Genomic DNA, 18,965 nt, shown 5'->3' with positions numbered 1-18,965 from the left:
ACAGGTAGCCATGGGGCTGAGAGCCGCCGCTGCTGGCCTCCCAACTGCACTCTAAACCAGTTCCCACTATCAATGTTCGTAACTTCAACGTGCACATGTGAAACTTAGCAAGAAAGCAGAGGTGAGTTGGAAAGACTGGCTGGTTTTCCAGCCTCCGCGAGCGTGGGGAGAATTGTGGACACAGACACCCGGTGACACCTGCACATGGGCCCCCAAGGGTTACAGGGCCCCCAGGCGCTTGCCCCCCCCGCACCCGACCCTGTAGGCCTCCAGGCAGCCTCAGGGAAGAGCTGCACCCAGGTCGGCCCAGTTTCCTGACCCTGGTGGCCCTCGCTACTGAGCCCCTGGGACAGGCCCCCAGCTGGGGAGAAGCAGGTTCTGTGCCCTGCTCAGTGAGGCTTTCAGGGGCCTTCCACGGAAGAGCAGCTCGTGTCACCCCCTGCACCTGAGTGAGCTCCCCAAGGGAGCTGTCCGGTCTCAGCTCTGGGGCTGCTAGCACCCCTCTAAGGTCAGAGTGCACAGACCCCCAAGGCAGGCAGCCCAGCCTGGGGGCCGCGAGGGTGACCCCGCTGCCCTGCTCCTCCACGCCCCCTGCACAAGGAGGCCAACAGACAGGGGACCCTATCCTCCTGCACGACCCAGGATATGTTATAAACATTCTCAATTCAGAGTTCAGATTTAATCCACTTTTATGTACAAAACCTCATCTTTTTTATCTCTAAATCTGTCGTCAAGAGTGTATTAAAAATATAAATAAATAGTCCTACAAAATTTGAGCCTATAAAAATGAACCCTTTCGCTTCTGTAAAAAGCGTTTTCAACAGGAGATGAGCAACGTTCGCTGTTACACCGCGGGCCCCGGGCCTGTGTGACAAGCCTGCGCTCTCGCTGCCGCTGCTGGCACGTCTGGTTCTCGTGGGAACAGGAGTCCCGGCGTGGGGACCTCCGCAGCCCTCAGACGGCCCTCCCACTCGCTTCCGGGCCCAGGCCGCGTGGTTCCATCTCTCCGGGAGTCTTAACCAAAACACGTGGGATGCGGGGTGGCGTACGCGGCCGGCTCTACACCAGCTGTCTGTCCCCGTCTTCCTGTCCTTCCCCAAGCGGGTGCAGAGTGTCATCGTCGTCAGACGCATCCGCTTCCTCCTCGCTTCCCAGCGGCTCTGAGGGGCGCTTTATGCCCCGCTGCTTGGAAACTGCCAGAGCGTACTGGATGTTATAGCGGTTCCAGTCACAGCTGTGGAAAGCGCACAGGAGTCACGTCAGTAAAAGCAGGATTTTCTCTTCTATCCAGACTCTGGCTCACCCGGCACCCGCCTTCCCTGTGACCCTGAGAAAAACCAGCCAGGGACTACAGGAGCCCCCTACCTGCCCCTCTTAACTCGGTTTCTGAGCCACCCAGCGCTGCAGGAGTGGCGGCCTTCAAGGACCCAGCCGTAAGACCCACCTCTTCTGGTCCGCCCTCACCGCCCCTGCCCCTGCCCGGACCCCATCCTGACAGCTTCCCCAGCTCCACCAGACACGGAGGAAGGGCGGGTGCAGAGCTTGAAGGCCTTTTAGAGAGCAGAGAGGGACGCTCCCAATCAGGTCAGTCCCCACGTTAACAAAGAGAAAAAATCACAGCCTTGTCTCCATGTAGGAAGCCACCCAGTGAGAAGGAGCTAAAAGGTAAGGGACTATCGAGGTGGAGCGCCCTGGTGGCTCAGTCACAGCTCCTGATCTCAGCTCACGTCATAGGTGGTGGGATCGAGCCCTGCGTCCAGAGCCTGCTCGGACGCTCTCTCCTCCTCCCTCTGCTTACGTGTGCATGTGCTCGCTCGCTCTCTCAAAATAAATGAACTTTAAAAACAAACAAACTGATCCCCCCCCCCGCCAAATCTAGGTTTGGCAACGTAACCGAAGTGTTGCCTCCCCAATCAATACACAAAAGCCAACGGCACCCTACGCGTCAGCGGCATGGACGTCCAAGGAACGAAGCATTTATCACACATCTACGTGAACGTGACGGAAGAATCCGTCTAACGAGAGGCACTTGGTCTCTGGGACCGAGCTCTGTCGAGTCACGGAAGCCTCAACAGAGAGAAGGCTCTTGTGAGCATGCGGCAGAATTTAACACAGACCGCTTTCGCCCCCTGGCGTGTTCCAGCGGGCGGCCAGAACACTAGAAGGAAGGGCTCGTTGTGGGCTGAACACTGAGGAGGCAGTCGAGGACAGACACAGGCCCTGCCTCTAGACACCGGGCGGTCACCAGCAAGGGCAGAGAACACACTCCGGAAACGGGGCTGGGACGCCTCAACACTGACCCGAAGACCGCAGGCCCCCTACGTGCCCAGTCAACGGGCCCAGGAAAGGCCAAGCGGTGGTGATCACGGCCGCTGTGACTCTGCTGAGCCTCAGGGCAGGGGGCAGAAGGTGCACGAACCACGAACGAACCGTCCGGCGACAGGACAGAGAACTCGTTTCGTTGGGGGATCGCTCAAAACTCCCGGCCACACCCGCAGCCCGCCAGCCCCGAGTCCCGCCGCGGGTGGCCCGTGCGCTCAGTTCACCAGGGAGGGAGGGAACACCTCCCGGTGTTTTGTCCCCAAAGCAGACGACTCGGGGGGCAGCCGGCGACGGGCCGCCCCGCCCCACCCACTGACCCCGCCAGCCACACGCACAGTTTGGAGACGCCGTCCAAGTGCCGCTGAATGCTCTTCTGAAGGAACTGGACGGCCGGCAGCACCTTCCCCGCTCTGGAAAGGAGGCTTGTCTCAGCGCACAGCACTCGCCGGGGCGCCAGCTGTGCCCTCTCGTGTGTGTGTGTGTGTGTGTGTGTGTGTGTGTGTGTGTGTGTGTGTTTGCGCGCGCACACAAAGCTCCCCCTTTGACCTGCAGCAAAGCGCTGCTGAGCGACGGGAGACGGGCGTCACAGCTGACGCACCCCTCACCTAGACTTCAGCTTCTGCCCGTGCACCAGGAGCAATTTCTGGGTCCATATGAGGTAGAATTCCAGGTGGCGAGACACTTCGAAGGAGGAAGCCAAGAACTCCAGCACTTTCTCCATGTACAGCTCAGGAAGCGAGGAGCTGACGACCTCGACTGCAGGGGGAGGAAACTGTAGTCACTCTGCAAAGAACTGTCCCGCGGGAGAGAAGGCGAGCGCGGCCTGGACCCCACCCCGCGCGCGCAGGGGCCGAGAAGCCGCCGGCCCGTCCGGCGCTCACCCTCATCCCAGGGCACCGACTCCAGGACCTCCTGTAGCAGCGTCCGCTCGTTGAGCCGGAAGGCCATGAGGATGGCCCCGGTCAAGTCCTGCTGGCGCACGGCCGCCCGGATGCGTGCGGGGGTGACGTCGGTGTCCAGCTCAAATGGGTCAAACAGCATCTGGGCGTCCAGGGAGTAGACGAGGAGCCCCTCGGTGGTGGTGGCCGCCCAGCAGCGCCCTGGGAGTTAGGTAGTCGGGGGGGTTTCCTGAACACCCACTTTCACCTTCCCCGCTTTTACTTAAAAGGCACCGGGTAAGTCCCCGCGGTCCCAAGAGTATCAGCAAGAAAGGGGCACGGGGACGCCCGCCCCCCGCTCCCACCCCAGCCACCAGCCGCTTCAGGGCAGAGCCCGTGTGCGTCCGCTCGCGTCCCGTGAGCACCAGGCCCGGTCAAGTCCTCCGTGAGCCCGTGGGCTTCCGGCTCTGCGGCAACGTGGCGTCCCCGCTGTGGAGCCGGCGAGACTGGGCCACGGTCTGCGCCCCGACTCGCATGGCCGTACTCGGCCACGTGCCGTTCTGTGCCCTGCTGCCTCCGCCTCCCCGTCGATGCTGGGGAGCGTCGGCCGTCACCCCCCGTCAACCCCCCCTCCTGTCCGCCCTGCGGGACCGCATTTACCGAACGGTCCCAGGCCCTGCGGGCACAGACCCTCCCCTGCCGCGCCGCAGACTGGCACACGTGAGGACGCTCGGCGCAGCCGCCTGCCTCCGCCTCAAAGCCCAGCGTGTCGGGAGCGAACAAAGACCACACGTCACGCATGGAGGACAGCGAGGCCCAGAGCCAGCCAGAAGCTGTGACCAACCTCGTCACTGGAACAGAGGTGCCAGGCCCACCACGTGCACCGTGGGCCCGGAGGCCCATCGGGACCAACCCCCACGCTTCCCGGCACCCACGACCCACTGGCCGGGGCTCACCGGTGGGAGAGAAGCGAAGCGAAGTCACCCGGATTTCAGGCTTCAAGTGCCGAGAGCTCATGTCACCTGGAACACAGGGGCCTCGCGGTTACAGGGCAGCCCTCCCCCTCCGCGAAAGGAGGGCTGCCCTGCTGCTCCAGGCCCAGCGGGAGCGGCGGCTCTGGCCCCGGGGCCCCGCGGGGAGTCTCGTGCCAGGGCCCCAGATGCTGTTTCACGGGCGCCGCTGGCCTCCGCGGACGAGCCCCTGGAGCACACGCTCCTGTGGGCGTTCAGCCTGGCCGACAGACACCTGCCCTATTCTGCGAAAAGGCCTTGGCACAACCCAAAGGCCGAGGGCAGGGTGGCTCCAGTCCCCACCGGCCACTCTGCCAAGCACTCGGTGCAGTGCACGAGACGCACGACCTCACAGGGCAGCTCTGTGGGGTGGGGGCTCGTCCTCCCTGGTCACCACCCCATGCATCTGTAGGGGCCCGTCCTCACTGGTCATCGCCCCGTGCATCTCCTCTGGAAACCTGTTTTAGTTTAACTTTTTGAAGTTTATTATGACAAAGAGAAAGAGAGCAGGAGTGGGGGAGGGGCAGGGAGAGAGGGAGAGAGAGCCTCCTAGGCAGGCTCCACGCTGTCAGCACAGAGCCTGACGCAGGGCTCGAACCCATGAACCACGAGATCGTGACCGGAGCCGAATTCAAGAGTAGGAGGCTCAGCCAACTGAGCACCCCCAAGGCGCTCCTGAAATTTGTTTTCAAATCTGCGGTGTGAGGGGTGCTATGTTCCAAGCTCAACGACACGTACATCACCTGAGAAAAGGCTCCTCTCTGCCTGGCCAGCTCAGCAACACTTCGTGTGTATCTCCCCACAAATTCTCTCTGGGGGCTCTTGACCTCAGGGGGACCAACACATGGGGCTGGGTTCTCATGGGTCCAGCGGACCCCTCAGTCCCCCACACTCACCACCAACAGTGCCTGTTCTGCTCGAGTTGTGACAATCAAAGGTCTCCAGACACGGGGCGCCTGGGTGGCTCAGTCGGTTGAGCGACCGACTTCGGCTCAGGTCATGATCTCACGGTTTGTGGGTTCGAGCCCCGCGTCGGGCTCTGTGCTGACGGCTCGGCACCTGGAGCCTGCTTCGGATCCTGTGTCTCCCTCTCTCTCTGCCCCTCCCACACTCATGCTCTGTCTCTCTCTGTCTCAGAAATAAACATTAAGAAATTTAAAAAGAAAAAAAAAAGGTCTCCAGACAGGCTGAGAAGCACCCTTGCCCATCACTGAGGGCTCACAGACCCGCCTCTCGTTAAGAGGTTCCTGAGAAGGGGCCCGGTGCAGGCAGGGCTGCTCCAGGGCCCACGGCGATCGTGCGGTCCTGGGTCCGTCACCCAGCCAGTCGCTGAGGAGCCCCCACTCCCCAGCGTGCAGTGTGGGCCCGCAGGCACGTGGTGGGGCATGAGCCAGGGCTGGAATGAGCCGACCCAGGCCAGCATGGGGAAGGGGGGGCGGGGGGCAGGGAGCCGCACAGCAGCTGCTTGCCCAGGGCGGGCACAGGGGCTCTCTAGCTGGCGGTGTCCCCTCCTGACGGTCTACCAGGCCCCCGGCTCTCCTGCCCCGTCCCCGTGAGGGGCACGCACCCTGTGGGCCTCCTGGACCGCCAGCTCCCTGACCCCGGAGCCCTCCCCGTGGCCCACGTGTGGGTGAGCGCGAGGCACAGGGCCGGGTGCCAGCCGCCGAGCCAGGCTGCTGTCACGCGGGTAAAGCAGGTGGGCAGCGCAGCCTGCTGTGGCCGGGGCCTCTGGAGACACGCGGGGCCCTCCGCTCACCTTTCTTCACACCCGGCAGTGGGATCGCGACTCCGTCCTCTGCCCCGGCGTCCTGATCGATTAGCGCCAGGTTGCCAAACTCTGTCATCTTCCTCCGGTTCAGAAATTCCTAGAAGGGCAAAGCTCCAGATGTCTCACTTGTCCCCTGTCCCCTGCCTTCCTCACGTGCCACAAATACTGACGGAGACCCGGCCCCGTGTGGGATGCACGTGGGACACGCGTCCCTACCCGCTGCGCAGCAGAACCCGCCCTCAGAGCTGCTGCGGACGTGCAGGGGCCCCGCTGCCACCACCACGGCGGTCAGATTCCCTAACGCGCTGCACCGAGGGCTCCCGTCATCCTCCACGAGGCCGGCACACGTGGGGCGTCTTCCCCTCAGCCTGCCGTCCTCAGGGAAACGGGGACACCCGCGCCCAGAATCCCTCGGGAGGGGGCGGGGACCCAGGCAGGCGCACACACGCCTAGAGCCTCCTCCCGGTCCCCGTGGCGCCAGGACGTGGGGAGGGCAGCCCAGGCCCGGGCACCCGCTCACCTCCATGGCGTCCAGGGAGAGGTTGCGGGAGATCTCGAACTTCTTCCTGAGGATCTGCTCCTTGACGTGATAGATGCACACGAACTTGGACATCCCTCCCGCGAGGACGCTCTGGCCGTCCGCAGAGTAGCACAGAGCAGTGAAGGCCCTGAGCAGAGGGGACACACACACGCTCACCCCCAGGGACCCCGAGCATGTGGCGCTCCCTCAAAGCCCAGCAGGCATCGTCCACGGGGCTCTGGCCTGGGGCTCACAAGGCTCCGAGGCAGCAGGCCCCCCAAGAAGGGACCTCCCAACGGACATGGCCCTTTCACGAAAGGACCGCATGGCTCCAGTCACGATGTTTCCTTGCTGAAGTCAGAAGGAAAAGGAGGCCACCGTGCCTGTCACCCGCAAGGCAACCACGGGCAGGGGGGCCTCCTCGGCCCTGCATCCCCGGAAACCAGGTGCCTACGGGCCTGGCCACGGGAGACGACTGTCCCACACACCAAAGGGCACGACCGACAGAAGAGAAAATAAACATGTTCACGCTTGAAAACACACCAGAGAAAGCGAAGAGAACCCACAGAGCAGAAAAGAGATTTCCAAGGGACAGGTCTGTCGGGGAGCTCCTGTCTCGAATACATACACAACTCGAGAAACACACAATTAAAACAAGCAAATGCCCTGCACAGATGCTTCTCCAGACACGACGTCCAGACGGCCGCTCGGCCTGCGAAAACGTGTTTGACGGCATCAGTCCTTAAAAAAAGACAAGTCAGCGCCACATCGAGACATCACCTCACGCCCCGTCCCACGCGGCTGTGATTTAGAAAAACTGGCAGTAATGGACGGGGACGGGGACGTGGGGAAACCGGGACCCTTCCCGCTGCCGGCGGGGATGTCAGATGGTGCCGTCACTTTGCAAAACACTCCAGCAGTTCCTCGAAAAAGTGAACCTGGGTTACCTGGTGACCCCGCCCCAAGAGCCACACCCAAAAGGAGAGGCAGATGTGCAAACACCAGTCCCCGACGGTCCACAAGGCCAAGGAGGGGGAAAGACACGGACACCCGCCAACCGCAAACCCGACCGGGGCTCTGCGCCCGCTCACTGAGGCACTCACTTCCCCTTGGCCGAGTGCTTGGCGGTGACCTTGTCCAGCTCCTTCCTGCCCGTCTTGAGGTCGTGCCTGCCCTCGACGGAGCCCGTCTGCACGGCGTTCTCAGGGTCCCAGAAGGTGATCTGTGAGTTCAGTGTGGCGACGGCCAACTCTGCCCCGTCGGGACGGAAGGTCACAGCCAGGGCTGAAAAGAGACGCGTGATCAGGGCCAGAGAAGGAGCCCAGCGCCGGCAGGAGGCCACACCCTCCGTCCTCAGCCGGTGTCAATGCCAGGCGGGCACCAGTGGAGGCACTCGAAGCTCCCCCAGACGAGCCCCACCCTGCGAGGGGGGCCCCCGGGGCCGTGCTAGCGAAGGGCAGGGCTCCAACTGCCTCAGGGGGCGAGAGGGTCCGGGTGGGGTCACGAGACAGGCGGGAGGCCAGCCTGCTGGGAGGGGCCGGGGTGGGGGGGGGGGGTGAGGGACCAGGCCCGGCGGGGGTGCGGCACACGGAGAGCAGGACACAGATGACTGACAGAACCGCGGGACGGACTGGACACAGACGACCTGGAGGCCCTGCAGACACAGGCCGCCGGCCGGCCGCGAAGAGCACGAACCAGAGCCGAGCGGGGGTGGCGGGAAGCCGAGACACCGCACAGGCCGCGAGTCCCAGGGGCCCACGACGCAGACGTCACGTGTGCGGGGCAGGAAAGCTTCGCCCGCACGCGCAGACGGCCGGAGCCCGGTGGCGGGGCCTCCCAGCCTACCGTCCCCCCGGAGTCGTCCGTGAGGCTCCGCCCGACAGCGCTGGCTGCTTCTCGGGCCCGGCAGCTGAGCAAGCGAGCGCGCGAGGCCCCCGACTGTCCTACAGAGGAGCCCGACACCGAGGGACACCACGCCCGATGTCCCTCAACCCACAACCAAGATGGACGGGCAGCGCCCCGTCTAACGCAGCCTTCCTCCCTGTGTCAGAACTCCCGCCCGCCAGCCCCCCTCCCCTGGCCCGTGCACCCACCATCCGAGGTCAGGCCCAGCGTCTCCGTGGTCCTCCAGCTGTCTGCCATGTCCCACAGGCGCACCGTCCTGTCCCAGGAGGCGCTGGCCAGGACGGACTTCACGGGGCTAAAGCACAGACTGCTGATGGGGCCCTCGTGGCCGGACAGAACCTGTGGCGGCCGAAGAGGAGGTATGAAGAGGCCACCCACCCCGAGGGTGCTGCGCACGAGGTCCCGCTGCCCCGAGGACGCAGGACGGGCTGGCTGTATCCCCGCAGGACGGGAGGAGCCCCGGCCGGAAGCCGGAGCTGCTTGCTCCCCGCGGGTCTGCAGAGGCGCCCCTCCTGCGTGTGGCTGCGCCCCCGACCCCGGCCCCCAGCCGTGCGGCTCTTACGTCCAGGAGCCTGCCCGTCTGCATGGACCAGATGAAGACCTCGAAGGAGTCCTGCGCCCCGGCCGAAACGACCTCCCCGCTGCAGTCCACGGCCACGCAGGAGAACTGGGTGGGCCGTGGAGACGTGAAGGTGCGGAAGTTCCGGTACCTGCCCCGAGACACGAGTCCAGATGGCAACGCTCAGAGTCCCGGACACCCCCGCTCAGGTTCCTGGGCCCTCCCCGAACCCTCGTCTGTACGCCCGCGACCCTTGCCTCGCGATCACGGCCCGCCCCAGAGAAAGACTGTTAGAAAGGTCACCTGTGGAGGTCAAAGGCACGCACGGTCCCATCCATGGAAGAGGTCACGATGACATAGCCAGTGGCAGTGAAGGTCACGCCGGTGACCCCACTCGAGTGCTCCGTAAAAGTGACGAAGCAGAAGCCACTGAGGGTGTTCCACACCTTGACCTGCAGCGCGGAGAGGGAGGCCGGCACCAGCTCAGGACCACGCACACGCACACACGTGCACACTCCACCGTGTGCCCGCCGAGCCTAGAGACGCCGTCTGCCCCTTCCCTCTCTGCCGCCTCCACGTGAGGGAGGGTAGAGGTCTGTGGGGCCTGTGTCACCCTGGGGCGTACACGCACCCACATGCCACGGCTGCCACCACGGACAAGCGGGCGCACGTGGGCGGGAATCCGAGCCAGAGACAGAGAAACAGCCAGCCGGCCCCAGGTCATTTGGGAACCCCTCCCCGCGAGCCCAGATGGAGCGGGGCGAGCCCGTGAGTTCCGGGCTGAACCCCGGAGCTGGAGCCCGGGTTTCCCCGGCTGGGCCAGCCCCCGGTGCCCCAGCCGGCAGACAAGGCCCCACGTCCTTCCGACCCCAGGCCACGGCCCTGGCCACCTGACCAGCCCCACCTTGCCGTCATCCCCACCGGTGACGATGTACTGCCCGTCGGGGGAGTAGGCCAGAGACACCATGCTGTTGAAATGGCCCTGCTGCTTGAGCACGTAGGACTCACTCTGCCACTCCCACACCAGCAGCTGGCCCAGGCCTGCGGAGCACACGTGGGGAGGGGCTTGGGACCTGCCCACCATACTGTGCCCCGCGCCCCATCGGGTCCTGCCTTGTGCCGGCACCGGACCGCCCGACCCACCGAGGCCAGTGCCTCTGTCACCCTCCACCTGAGTGAGGGAACCCGGCAGGGACGCTGCCACCCCGTGTCACTGCCTCGCGGCGGCCCCGTCACCTAACGCAGCCCACCCGAGGCCCACGGCCATGGGCCCGGCTGACGGAGACAGGGGCTCAGCTCAGCAAGCGAGGCGTCGCTCGTGGACTTGCACCGCTGCTCCTGACGAGGGCCGCTGGCCGACCAGCCGTGCTCGCTGGCACCGGGCCCCGGAGGCGAGGGGGCCGCAGGCGGTCGTCCTGGGACAGGAGCTCCGTTCTTGTTCTGGCCGGACCCCACACAAAGACGAACCTGCACAGCCAAAGGCGATCCAGTCTCCGGAGCCGTTGACAGCGATGGAAGCGACCCTCTGATCGGAGACGCTGGGCAGGAAGGCGGGGCATCTGAAAAGGGCGGGCAGGCGGCACCACGAGCCCACTCTGCCCATCGCCCGCCTGGCCGTCCCACACAGCCTCACCTCGCACGGCCCCGCACTCACTCCCCGCCGTCGTCCGGTGGGGCCGGCGAGCACGCGTGCAACCTGCCATTCCCCCCCGGCCCTCACCTCAGGGAGTGGATGAGATTGAACTCGGGGAGCTCGTGAAGGTGGAAGATTCCAGAAGCAAAGCCAGTGACCAAGAGGTGGGTCTTTTTGTGAAAGGCCGCAGCAGTCAGGTTGTTGAAATCTCCCTCCTTATTGAAAAAGTACCTAAATGGACGGGGGGGTCAGAAGAGCCGTGGATGGAGAGCCGGGGCGCCAGGCCCATCTCACGCCTGTGCCCCAGGCCAGGCGCCCCAGCTCCATGCAGGACACGGGCCCTGCTGTAGCGGCCTCTCCTTCCCTCTGCCCGAGGCTCTCCCCTCCCTGACCCTGCACCTGGGACACCAGGCGGCCTCCCGGCTGGTTCCCAGGCCCTCTGTGCCTCCTTGTCACATCTCAGCCTTGGAGGGCGCGAGGCCCCCGCCAGCCTCTGTGAGGACACCTACTTGGCCAGCCGGGAGTATTTCACTTTTCCCTGCTGCTCCTCCGGGGCCGGTGCGGTTTTCCCCCGGACTGTGGTCTCCTCCTCCCGCTCCTCCTCCTCCTCCTCTTCCCCCTGCAGCAGATCTGCCTTCCAGCCCGTGGGGGCTTTCGGCCTCAGGCCTTCGGGGGAGGTGTCACACTGCCACACACACAGGGCCCCGTCCTGGCTGATCGTGTACAGCTGGAAAAGGAAGCGTGTGGGAGTGGGCACGGGTCAGCCCGCGCCAGCCACGTGGTGGACAAAATCCCACGTAGCTGCATCCGTCTGCAGCCTGCCCCCGAGCACTGGCAGAGACGATGGCCAACGGGCAGCCAACAGGTGCCGCTGGCTCCTGAACACCCCCAGGTAACCCGGGGGGCACCTGTGTCTACGGGGGCGGGGGGGGGTGCAGCTGGCGCGTAGCTGAGATCTGGGACGCCATCGGGCGAGTGAAACGTACATCTAGGCTGCCGGATTCAAAGAAGCAAGCCACGATCGCGTCCTTGTGTCCTCCCAGCGCATAGTAGATGAGGTTGTCCCAGCGCTCAGCTCCGAAAACCCACGTGGACATGTCTTTGCTCCCGACCGCAAAGCACCTGGACAAAAGAGACTCAGCTCGTCCTCGGGGTTTGTGGTGGAGCTCCACACAAGCGCGGGGGAGAGACCCAGGGAGACCAGCCGGGCCTGCACTGCACCGATCTGCGTGTCTTGGTGGACGGGTCACTGCCCTCCCCACAGGGCAGCCCAAGGGAGCCCTGAGAATGGACCACCATGCCCACGGGGTGCCGCGTGGGGGGCCCTGCTTGGGGCATGAACACAGGCAGACGCGGGAATAGGCATCGCCTCGCGGAAGAGGCGGGAAGGCATGGCTACAGGGCGCCGCCCCTGCCCGTCCATAGAGGAGCCACGCACTAGGAGCACGAGGCCATCTCCCGCAGACGCACTGGGAACCGCCCACGACTGTGCCCCACTCTCACCCGGCGGTGGCCGGTGTGCAAAGCGGCACTGACCCCCAGCCTCCACTGTCCCCGTGCACAGAGTACAGGGCAGCTGGGAGCGAGCAAGTGGCTGAGGTGCCTTTCAGGGCGGTTAGGGGTGCGGCCGTGAGGGGACGGGGCCGGCCCCCATGTTGGGAGCAGCTCCCGACTCTGCCGTGGACACAGCTGCTCCGCCCATCTGGTGGCACCGACTGGGCCGTGTCACACCGGATACGGCATCCCCAGCAAGGCTGCCATCCCGCGCTCCGGTGTCCAGGGGCGGATGCCCCAGGCAGCGCAGGCCCCACTCAGAACCAGGAGCCCATCCTGCCTCCAGCACCTCGTGAGGCTGGACGGAGGCCACTCCAGACCGAAACTCTGGTCTTCGACAAGAGTCACCAGGCTCCCCCCCGCCCCCCCCAACAAGAGGCCAGCTACTAGGCGTCCCCCTCAGGCCCGCCCGCAGGCCTCACCGGGAGTCGTCCGTCCAGTCGATGCACGTGGTCTCATCGTACGGCCCAAAGTAGGTTTTGTCCAGGACGAACGCGTTGAATTCCCGCTTCCTCCCAGGGGCGTGGTACATCTGAGCGATGTTGCCTTTTGTGACAACGAACTTCCTGCCACAGAAAAGGGGCCATTGATCCATAAGACCTATGGAGTCCCGAGACCAGCTCAGCCTCTGAGGACAGTGCACGTGCTACGAGGCGATTTCCTACAAGAGGCAAAACATAGGAGCCTGCCTCTCCATGGCCCCCAGGTCCCCTCTTCTCCTACAGGGACTGAGGCCAAAGAAGGACAGGTGGACAGTCAGAGAGACAGACTGACCCTGCAGGCACCCTGAATGCTGCCACACCTCTGGCCGCCCGCCAGCCTGGGACAGACGCCCCGGGAGCCGGAAGGACAACAGGGCTCTGCACGATGGGCGCTGGGGAGTGGCCACTGCCTTGGAGGCCGTTCTAAGCAGTTTCCGAGTGTGGATGTGGAACGGGGGCTCACGGCCGAAATCCAGGGCTGCCCCCTCCAGGGCACATCCGGGTCAGCCTGGGTGTGAGCATGCTGGGAACCGGCCCTCTCTCCTGTGGCCCTTGAACCCAGAGCAAGGCTGGGTCCAGCCAGGGCCCTGTCTGCACACAACATTCTCACTGTGCACGTCGAGGCTGGGTCAGTGCCACTCAGAGACAGGGGCCCCTCTGTGGCTCTGCTGTCTGGAGGCGGTCCTGGATAAGGACCTTCGGAATCTCCCGCTCAGGGTGGGAGCCCCAGCCCTCAAGTAGGGGGAGCGGGGCCTGTGGCCGTGCAGCCCTGCGGGAGCCCAGACGCGCATCAAGATGAGGCCTGAGCACAGGCTCCCGCGCTGCCACCTCCCGTCGAGAGAGCCCCCCCGAGCCCCGCCGCGCGGGTCACGGAGGCCGCGCCAAGCCCTCACCTGCCGTCAGGGGAGAAGGACACGCTGTGCACGGAGCCCTTAAAGTGGAAGTGATGGAGCACGGACCTGCAGACCAGGCTGACCAGGAGCGCGTCCCCCCCTGCAGGAAGGGAAAGTGGCGGATGTGCGGTCGCCCCAGATGGGACACCCAGACGCATCTGCGTCCCCCCCCCCCCGCCCCCAAACCCTCATCCCAAAGCCCGCCCGGGCCGCAGGCAGGACCGCGGAGGCCTACACCCCCAGCGGGACAGGGTGACGGCCTCGTGTGCCCCAACCACCTGAGCCGCTGTTTCCCGGCCAAGGGCACTTACCTTCATCGACGATGATGGCCAGGCGGCCGTCTGGGGACAGCCCGACACACTTAACGTTGTACCGAGTGGCCAAGGGCAAAGTGCTGGATTTGTTGCTAGGAGACAAAACCAGAGCCGTGTCCTTGGTCTCAGTTGTCAGACGAGGGGGGCAGGGGTGGCCTGAGACCCTTCCCCTCCCCACCCTTCCTGTCCCTTCCTGGCTCTGGGGCCAGAGCTCCCGGTTGGGAAAGCAGAAAGAAAAACAGGTCCTCGGAGAGTATCTGGTAAAGCAGATTAAAAACCTTAAAACTGGGCTTCGGTTTGCCAATTCTGTTTGTAGAACCACATTTGGGGAGAATTTTACAGACGTTACAAAGTCGGAAAACTGGAAACAAGCTACACGTTAACAGAAAGGATTAACCACAAGGTCGGCACACGTAGGCAGAACTGTTCTTACAGAGCTGGGAGAGTGTGCAAAAACGCAAAATAACGTTAAAGACGGGCAACCGCTGCTTAGAGTCTAACTTGGTTCCCTACTGTCCTACTTTCTAGTTTTCCTCCAACGAGCGCATGCTCCTTGCTCCAGCAAGCCCCAGCAGATGTCATTTAAACGCCACGGCAGCCGTGACGGTCAGGCCCGCACTTGGCCCTGAGTTCCCCCCACAAGCACTGCTCTCAGGAGCTTCAGAAGTCCCCCTCGGCAAAGACGTGGACCATCGTCCCACCGTACAGACAGGCTGAGGCCTGCAGAGCAGGACAGAAACCCGGGCGACAGGAGGGTCTCACCCCGGCCACACGACTGTGGGAAGCAGTGACAACCGCTCAGGAGTCCTTCCCCTTGAGAAGGAAGGACAGAGCCACACGCTCGTCCGGGAGGACAGCACACCCAGCAGGCAGAACTGAGCCGCAGTGAGCCGGCGACAAGGCAGCCCAGCAGCGGGAGCTCTGCCCTGGAGGTGAGGTCAACAACCTAGATACTGAGCTTCAGCTGAGGGACCAGGCGCACTCCTGACCCGCTGACACTCCGTACACCCTGGAACAGGCTTTCGGGCTGCGGCACTTAACGGGGGCACTAGTGAGAGGAAGGCGCGGTCAGCTTTTGCCCACACGCCATAGCGGTCACTGTCGTTAACATCCTGGTAACGCACTTACTTTTTAAGGTCAAACACCGTCACTCTGTTTCCCACAGGACTAATAACTGAATTTCCATCGCACGTAAAATTTAAGTTTCCACACCGATAGACCGTCCCCAGCAAATTCGAAAACTGGAAAGAAAATAAAGCCATCTTAACACAAGTACAAAAGTCTCAATTTTGGGAAAGGGCTAAACGAGGCCTCTCTCTGGTCAAGGAGACAGCACAGACTCCCTGCTCCCCCCCAGGTCCCTGGTCATTCCTGGGGTCCCTCCAGGCATCCCCTGGGACACTTCCTGGCCACCTGTGCAGCCCAGCCTTGAGCGAGAGAGAGGAAAGCAAAGTGAGCCCAACCCCCAGGGGCCCTAAGCTCCTGCTGAGGTGGGAGAGGGGCACTGGGAGTATGTGGGACGCGTACAAGGACAGAGGCGTTTGCCAAGTGCAGAAGAGAACAGGACCCGCGTTTCAGGAGGAGAAAAGGGCACTCCAAGGGCATCTGGGGCTCAAGGCTTCTTGAACAAAGTAACCTGCTGGGCTCCAGTTTATTAGCTGATTCATTCATTCGTCGCCAAACTCATGTGTTCCCTGGACATGCGGCTGGATGCTGGGGTCTGTGCCCTGATGCCCTCGTAGTCTATGTCCAGGGGGCGGGGGCACTGAAGAAGGAACTACAGAGCGTGTGTAGCGATTGGAAGAGAGAGGTAGTTCCGAGACTGGTCAGGGAAGGACCCCTGGAGGGGCCGCCAGAACCAGAACCTAGAGAGAAGGAGCCAGCAGGGCCAGCGTCTGGAAGGGACCTCATGACCTCGGGGAGCTCAGAGGGAGAAGCCTGGCCAGCTGAGAACATTTTAAGCAGAGGCCGGCTGTGATTCAAATCCCTTTTTTTTTTTTTTTTTTAAGACCACGCTCACCACAGTGGGAACAACAGGGAAAGCAGGGAGGCGGTTCGGTGATGCTGTCCCGACCAGGAAGGTGGCCCCAAGGAATGGAGACAGCGGGTGAAGTGCAGCCGCCAGAGAGGAGCTGGCTATGGGCGGGAGGAGAGCCGCCACCCGGCCCCTCCTGGTTTGGGTGGCAGGGGAAGAGAGCACTGAGGGGCAAGCGCCAGCAAGTGCGGGGTGGCGCTGAAGAAGGCCTGCGCTGTGGCCAGAGCCAGGCCAAGGCGCTAAGGACCTGGCACGAACCAGGGAGAGAGGCACGCGACCAGGCAGGAGGCCGGGGGCAGAACTACCCTCAAGAATTGGGACCCACAAGGTGTGGACGGGGTGGTAAACCTCCAGTGTCCCCACCATCGGGCAGCCACGTGACCCTGACAGCGAAGGAAGATGAAGGCGACGTTCCGGGGCTCGGCTCCGCGGCTCCTCTGCCCGCGTGCAGCCGCGAATCAGGCCTTCGGTCCAGGGCTGGCCTGTCAATGCTCATCCCGCTAGGGCTCCGGTCTCTCCCGCCCACACCTGCCGCTTGGGGGCCGGGGCCCGCCTCTCCGTCCGGGTCCGGGATGTCCGCCCATGGCCCTGGGGCCGGCCGCGCAGGTTACAGGCTGAGAGACAGTGCGGCCCCACCGCCCCCCACCCCGGACCCAGCGCCCCGGCCCCGGTCCCGCGCCCTCGCTCACCCGGTAAGCGAACTTCATCGCGGCAGCCGCACGTGTGCTGTCGAGCAGCCTCTGCCTCCAGGCCTGCCAACCCCAAGAGAGCGCTTCCGGGAGTGGCCGCGGCGCCGCACCACGGCGCCCCCAGGCGACCCGGAGGGACGGTGCAGCCCGAGACTTAGCCCTGCCCACAGGCCACGCCCCCTTCTGCCTGAGTCAGTGTCCCGGCCCGCAGGTCCCGCCCCCACTCCTCCCCGAGGCGGAGTCTCAGCCTCCGACTCCTCCCCGAGGCGGAGACCTAGCTCTCGGGCCCGCCCCCGCTCCTCCCCGAGGCGGAGCCCGCGAGCCACGTCCCCACCCCGGGCGGAGTCCTATCCCGCAGGCCCCGCCTCCGCTCCTTCCAGAGGCTGAGCCCCGCCCATGCCCCTTTCCCGTGGTGGAGTCCCGGCCCGCAGGCCCGCCCCCGCTTCCTTCCCGAGGCGGAGCCTCAGCCCGCAGGCCCGCCCCCTCTCCTCCACCAGGCGGAGCCGGAGCCCTTGAACCACGCCCCTACCCCCAGGCAGAGTCCTATCCCGCAGGCCCCGCCTTCGCTCCTTCCCAAGGCTGAGCCCCGCCCAGGCCTCCTCCCCGAGGCGGAGTCCCAGCCCGTGGGCCCTGCCCCCGCCCCGACAGAGTCCTCCGCAGGCCCCGCCCCCACCGCACCCCGAGGCGGGGCTTGAGACTGCCGGCCCCGCCCCCCGCGCCCGGAGCCGCGCACCCACGGGTACCAAGCAGGACTGGGGCTCTGTCCTTCTTAGGCCCCGCTTGCGCCGCTGCCCAGAAGGTTCACGTCCTGAGTGAGTGAGGCGCTCTGACCCCACGCTTAATTATTTAAGCTCTGCATTATGAATGGGGGGGACCAAAAACAAGGAAACTGAGTAAACTAAAGAAATCGTATCAGCGATGCTACCAAACGTCACAGAGGCAATTAACTTCATTGGCAGACAGAGCTACAAAAACAAAAAGCAAAAACAAAAAACAAAAAACAAAAAACCCCACAACCCCAAGCCCTTAACACTCAAATGTCTTTGTTCCTGTAGGCTGTTGTTCCTGTAGGGTAATGAATTATGAACCAATCCCTCGTGCTCCCCACAAAGCAAATAATCTATGCTTCGAGTCAGGAAGAAGGATTAGGGAGAGAAAACCAGAAAATTCTTTAACTTCACACACTCAACTTTCATGCTCCTCACCAAAAGAATGAAGTTCAAAACAGCAAAGTTTCTTCTTAAAATCTGTATTTTCAGAATTATAATGCTTACATTTTAAACAGTCTTAATACAATGGTTTTAGTCTAACAATATATTACAGAATAATGTGAAAAATGACTCTCGTAGTAAACCATGAAAATGGAATACCTGCAGTGTCAAAGTCACCAACTTGTCACCTTTTCCAGTCACAGAATCCCAGCAAATTGTATTAAGGATACTTTTGGGTCTTATGGCCTGATGTATATGATGAATAAATTTAGAGAAAGGGGGCACTTTCATGAAAAATCAAATTCCAAAATCACGTAGGGTTTATTTTAAAGATCACGTTTGACTGCAAAACATTTAGATCAGTGTAGTTTGTTCTTTAAAAAGTAGTATCCTTTTCATTCAATGCACACTTCTGGAGTATTTCTTTCATTTCATTTTGTAACTCACTCTTCTTTTAAACACTAAAGAAAAACTGGATAGTAGCCTGTGTGTATTTTCTCTACTAACTATGGGATATCAACCAAGACTCCCTTATATAAGAATCCAACCCACGACCGGCTGTGCTGACAATGGACCGTAGGTAATAGTCATTTTCAGATTAAATACAATTTCCACATTAGATCAGAAGTTATAACTTTTCCAATCATAGGAAACCCCATGAAATTCACCAAAATTATAACTTATTTCCTTTTCCACTTGCTAGTATTTACATGTTCCACAGATACTTGTAAAACAGCTGCACATTCTGCTTTTTAGCTGCACATTCCATATCTGGCTTCACAATTATTTAACAGCTGCTACATCTTTACTAACAAAACCAGCCTGTCGCAAACACATGAGCCTTATTTTATTGTAAACACAACAAAAATCGAATTACTGTCTTCAAGAAAAAAAAAAGACGAAGGTATAGGTAACATTTTTCTTTTGGGTAAAACGAAACAAAATAAAAACAGAGGCACCCTTGTAACTTAGGTTGCAAAAGATCTCTCAGGTAATTGGGGGAAAAAAAACCGAACCTCCAATAAATTTTATTTCATATAAATTGGGGACAGTAAGAAGCCACCATGAACATTTTGGATTTCCCCTTCCTTTTCTCCCTCTATATATATTACGTAATTAGAGAATTTCATCCTGGGATTGGAACCTAGACACACACACACACACACACACACACACACACACACACACACAA

General features: G+C 62.1%; 1 protein-coding gene across 2 annotated transcripts; it reads right to left on the bottom strand.

Moving 5' to 3' along the window:
* Positions 1-671: 671 nt before the first annotated feature.
* PWP2 (PWP2 small subunit processome component) lies at positions 672-16,665 on the bottom strand. 2 transcript variants are annotated; one of them, XM_047099094.1, is made up of 21 exons: positions 16,563-16,665; positions 14,967-15,079; positions 13,836-13,930; positions 13,525-13,624; positions 12,572-12,715; positions 11,582-11,717; positions 11,105-11,322; positions 10,683-10,826; positions 10,430-10,500; positions 9,867-10,003; positions 9,266-9,414; positions 8,966-9,113; positions 8,592-8,742; positions 7,602-7,782; positions 6,499-6,646; positions 5,967-6,075; positions 4,157-4,222; positions 3,204-3,422; positions 2,928-3,078; positions 2,658-2,732; positions 672-1,234 (listed from the first exon to the last, which is right to left on the bottom strand). In XM_047099094.1, exons 1-21 carry the CDS (start codon positions 16,578-16,580, stop codon positions 1,060-1,062), a joined length of 2,748 nt encoding a protein of 915 aa, XP_046955050.1. In that variant the 5' UTR covers positions 16,581-16,665; the 3' UTR covers positions 672-1,059. The 2 variants fall into 2 exon arrangements, with proteins under 2 accessions (XP_046955050.1, XP_046955049.1); XM_047099093.1 differs by lacking the exon at positions 16,563-16,665 and having other exon boundaries at positions 14,967-15,765.
* Between the last annotated feature and the right edge of the window lie 2,300 nt (positions 16,666-18,965).

The sequence above is a fragment of the Lynx rufus genome, unplaced genomic scaffold (genome assembly GCF_022079265.1).
Source record: "Lynx rufus isolate CCGP_SWC_20201006 ecotype Redwood Valley unplaced genomic scaffold, mLynRuf1.p SCAF_5, whole genome shotgun sequence".
NCBI classification, from domain to species: Eukaryota; Metazoa; Chordata; class Mammalia; order Carnivora; family Felidae; genus Lynx; species Lynx rufus.
This window is presented reverse-complemented; position numbering and strand designations above follow the sequence as displayed.

What these genes read in the sequence shown, in the direction of transcription:
- PWP2 (XM_047099093.1), bottom strand. Translation starts at nt 15,100, where the DNA reads ATGGCTTTATTTTCTTTCCAGTTTTCGAATTTGCTGGGGACGGTCTAT. An exon ending in AGACGGGCAGGCTCCTGGAC is followed by an intron (nt 8,743 to 8,965) that starts GTAAGAGCCGCA and finishes CGGCCGCCACAG; the next exon opens with GTTCTGTCCGGCCACGAGGG. An exon ending in GTCGGTGCCCTGGGATGAGG is followed by an intron (nt 3,079 to 3,203) that starts GTGAGCGCCGGA and finishes CTCCCCCTGCAG; the next exon opens with TCGAGGTCGTCAGCTCCTCG.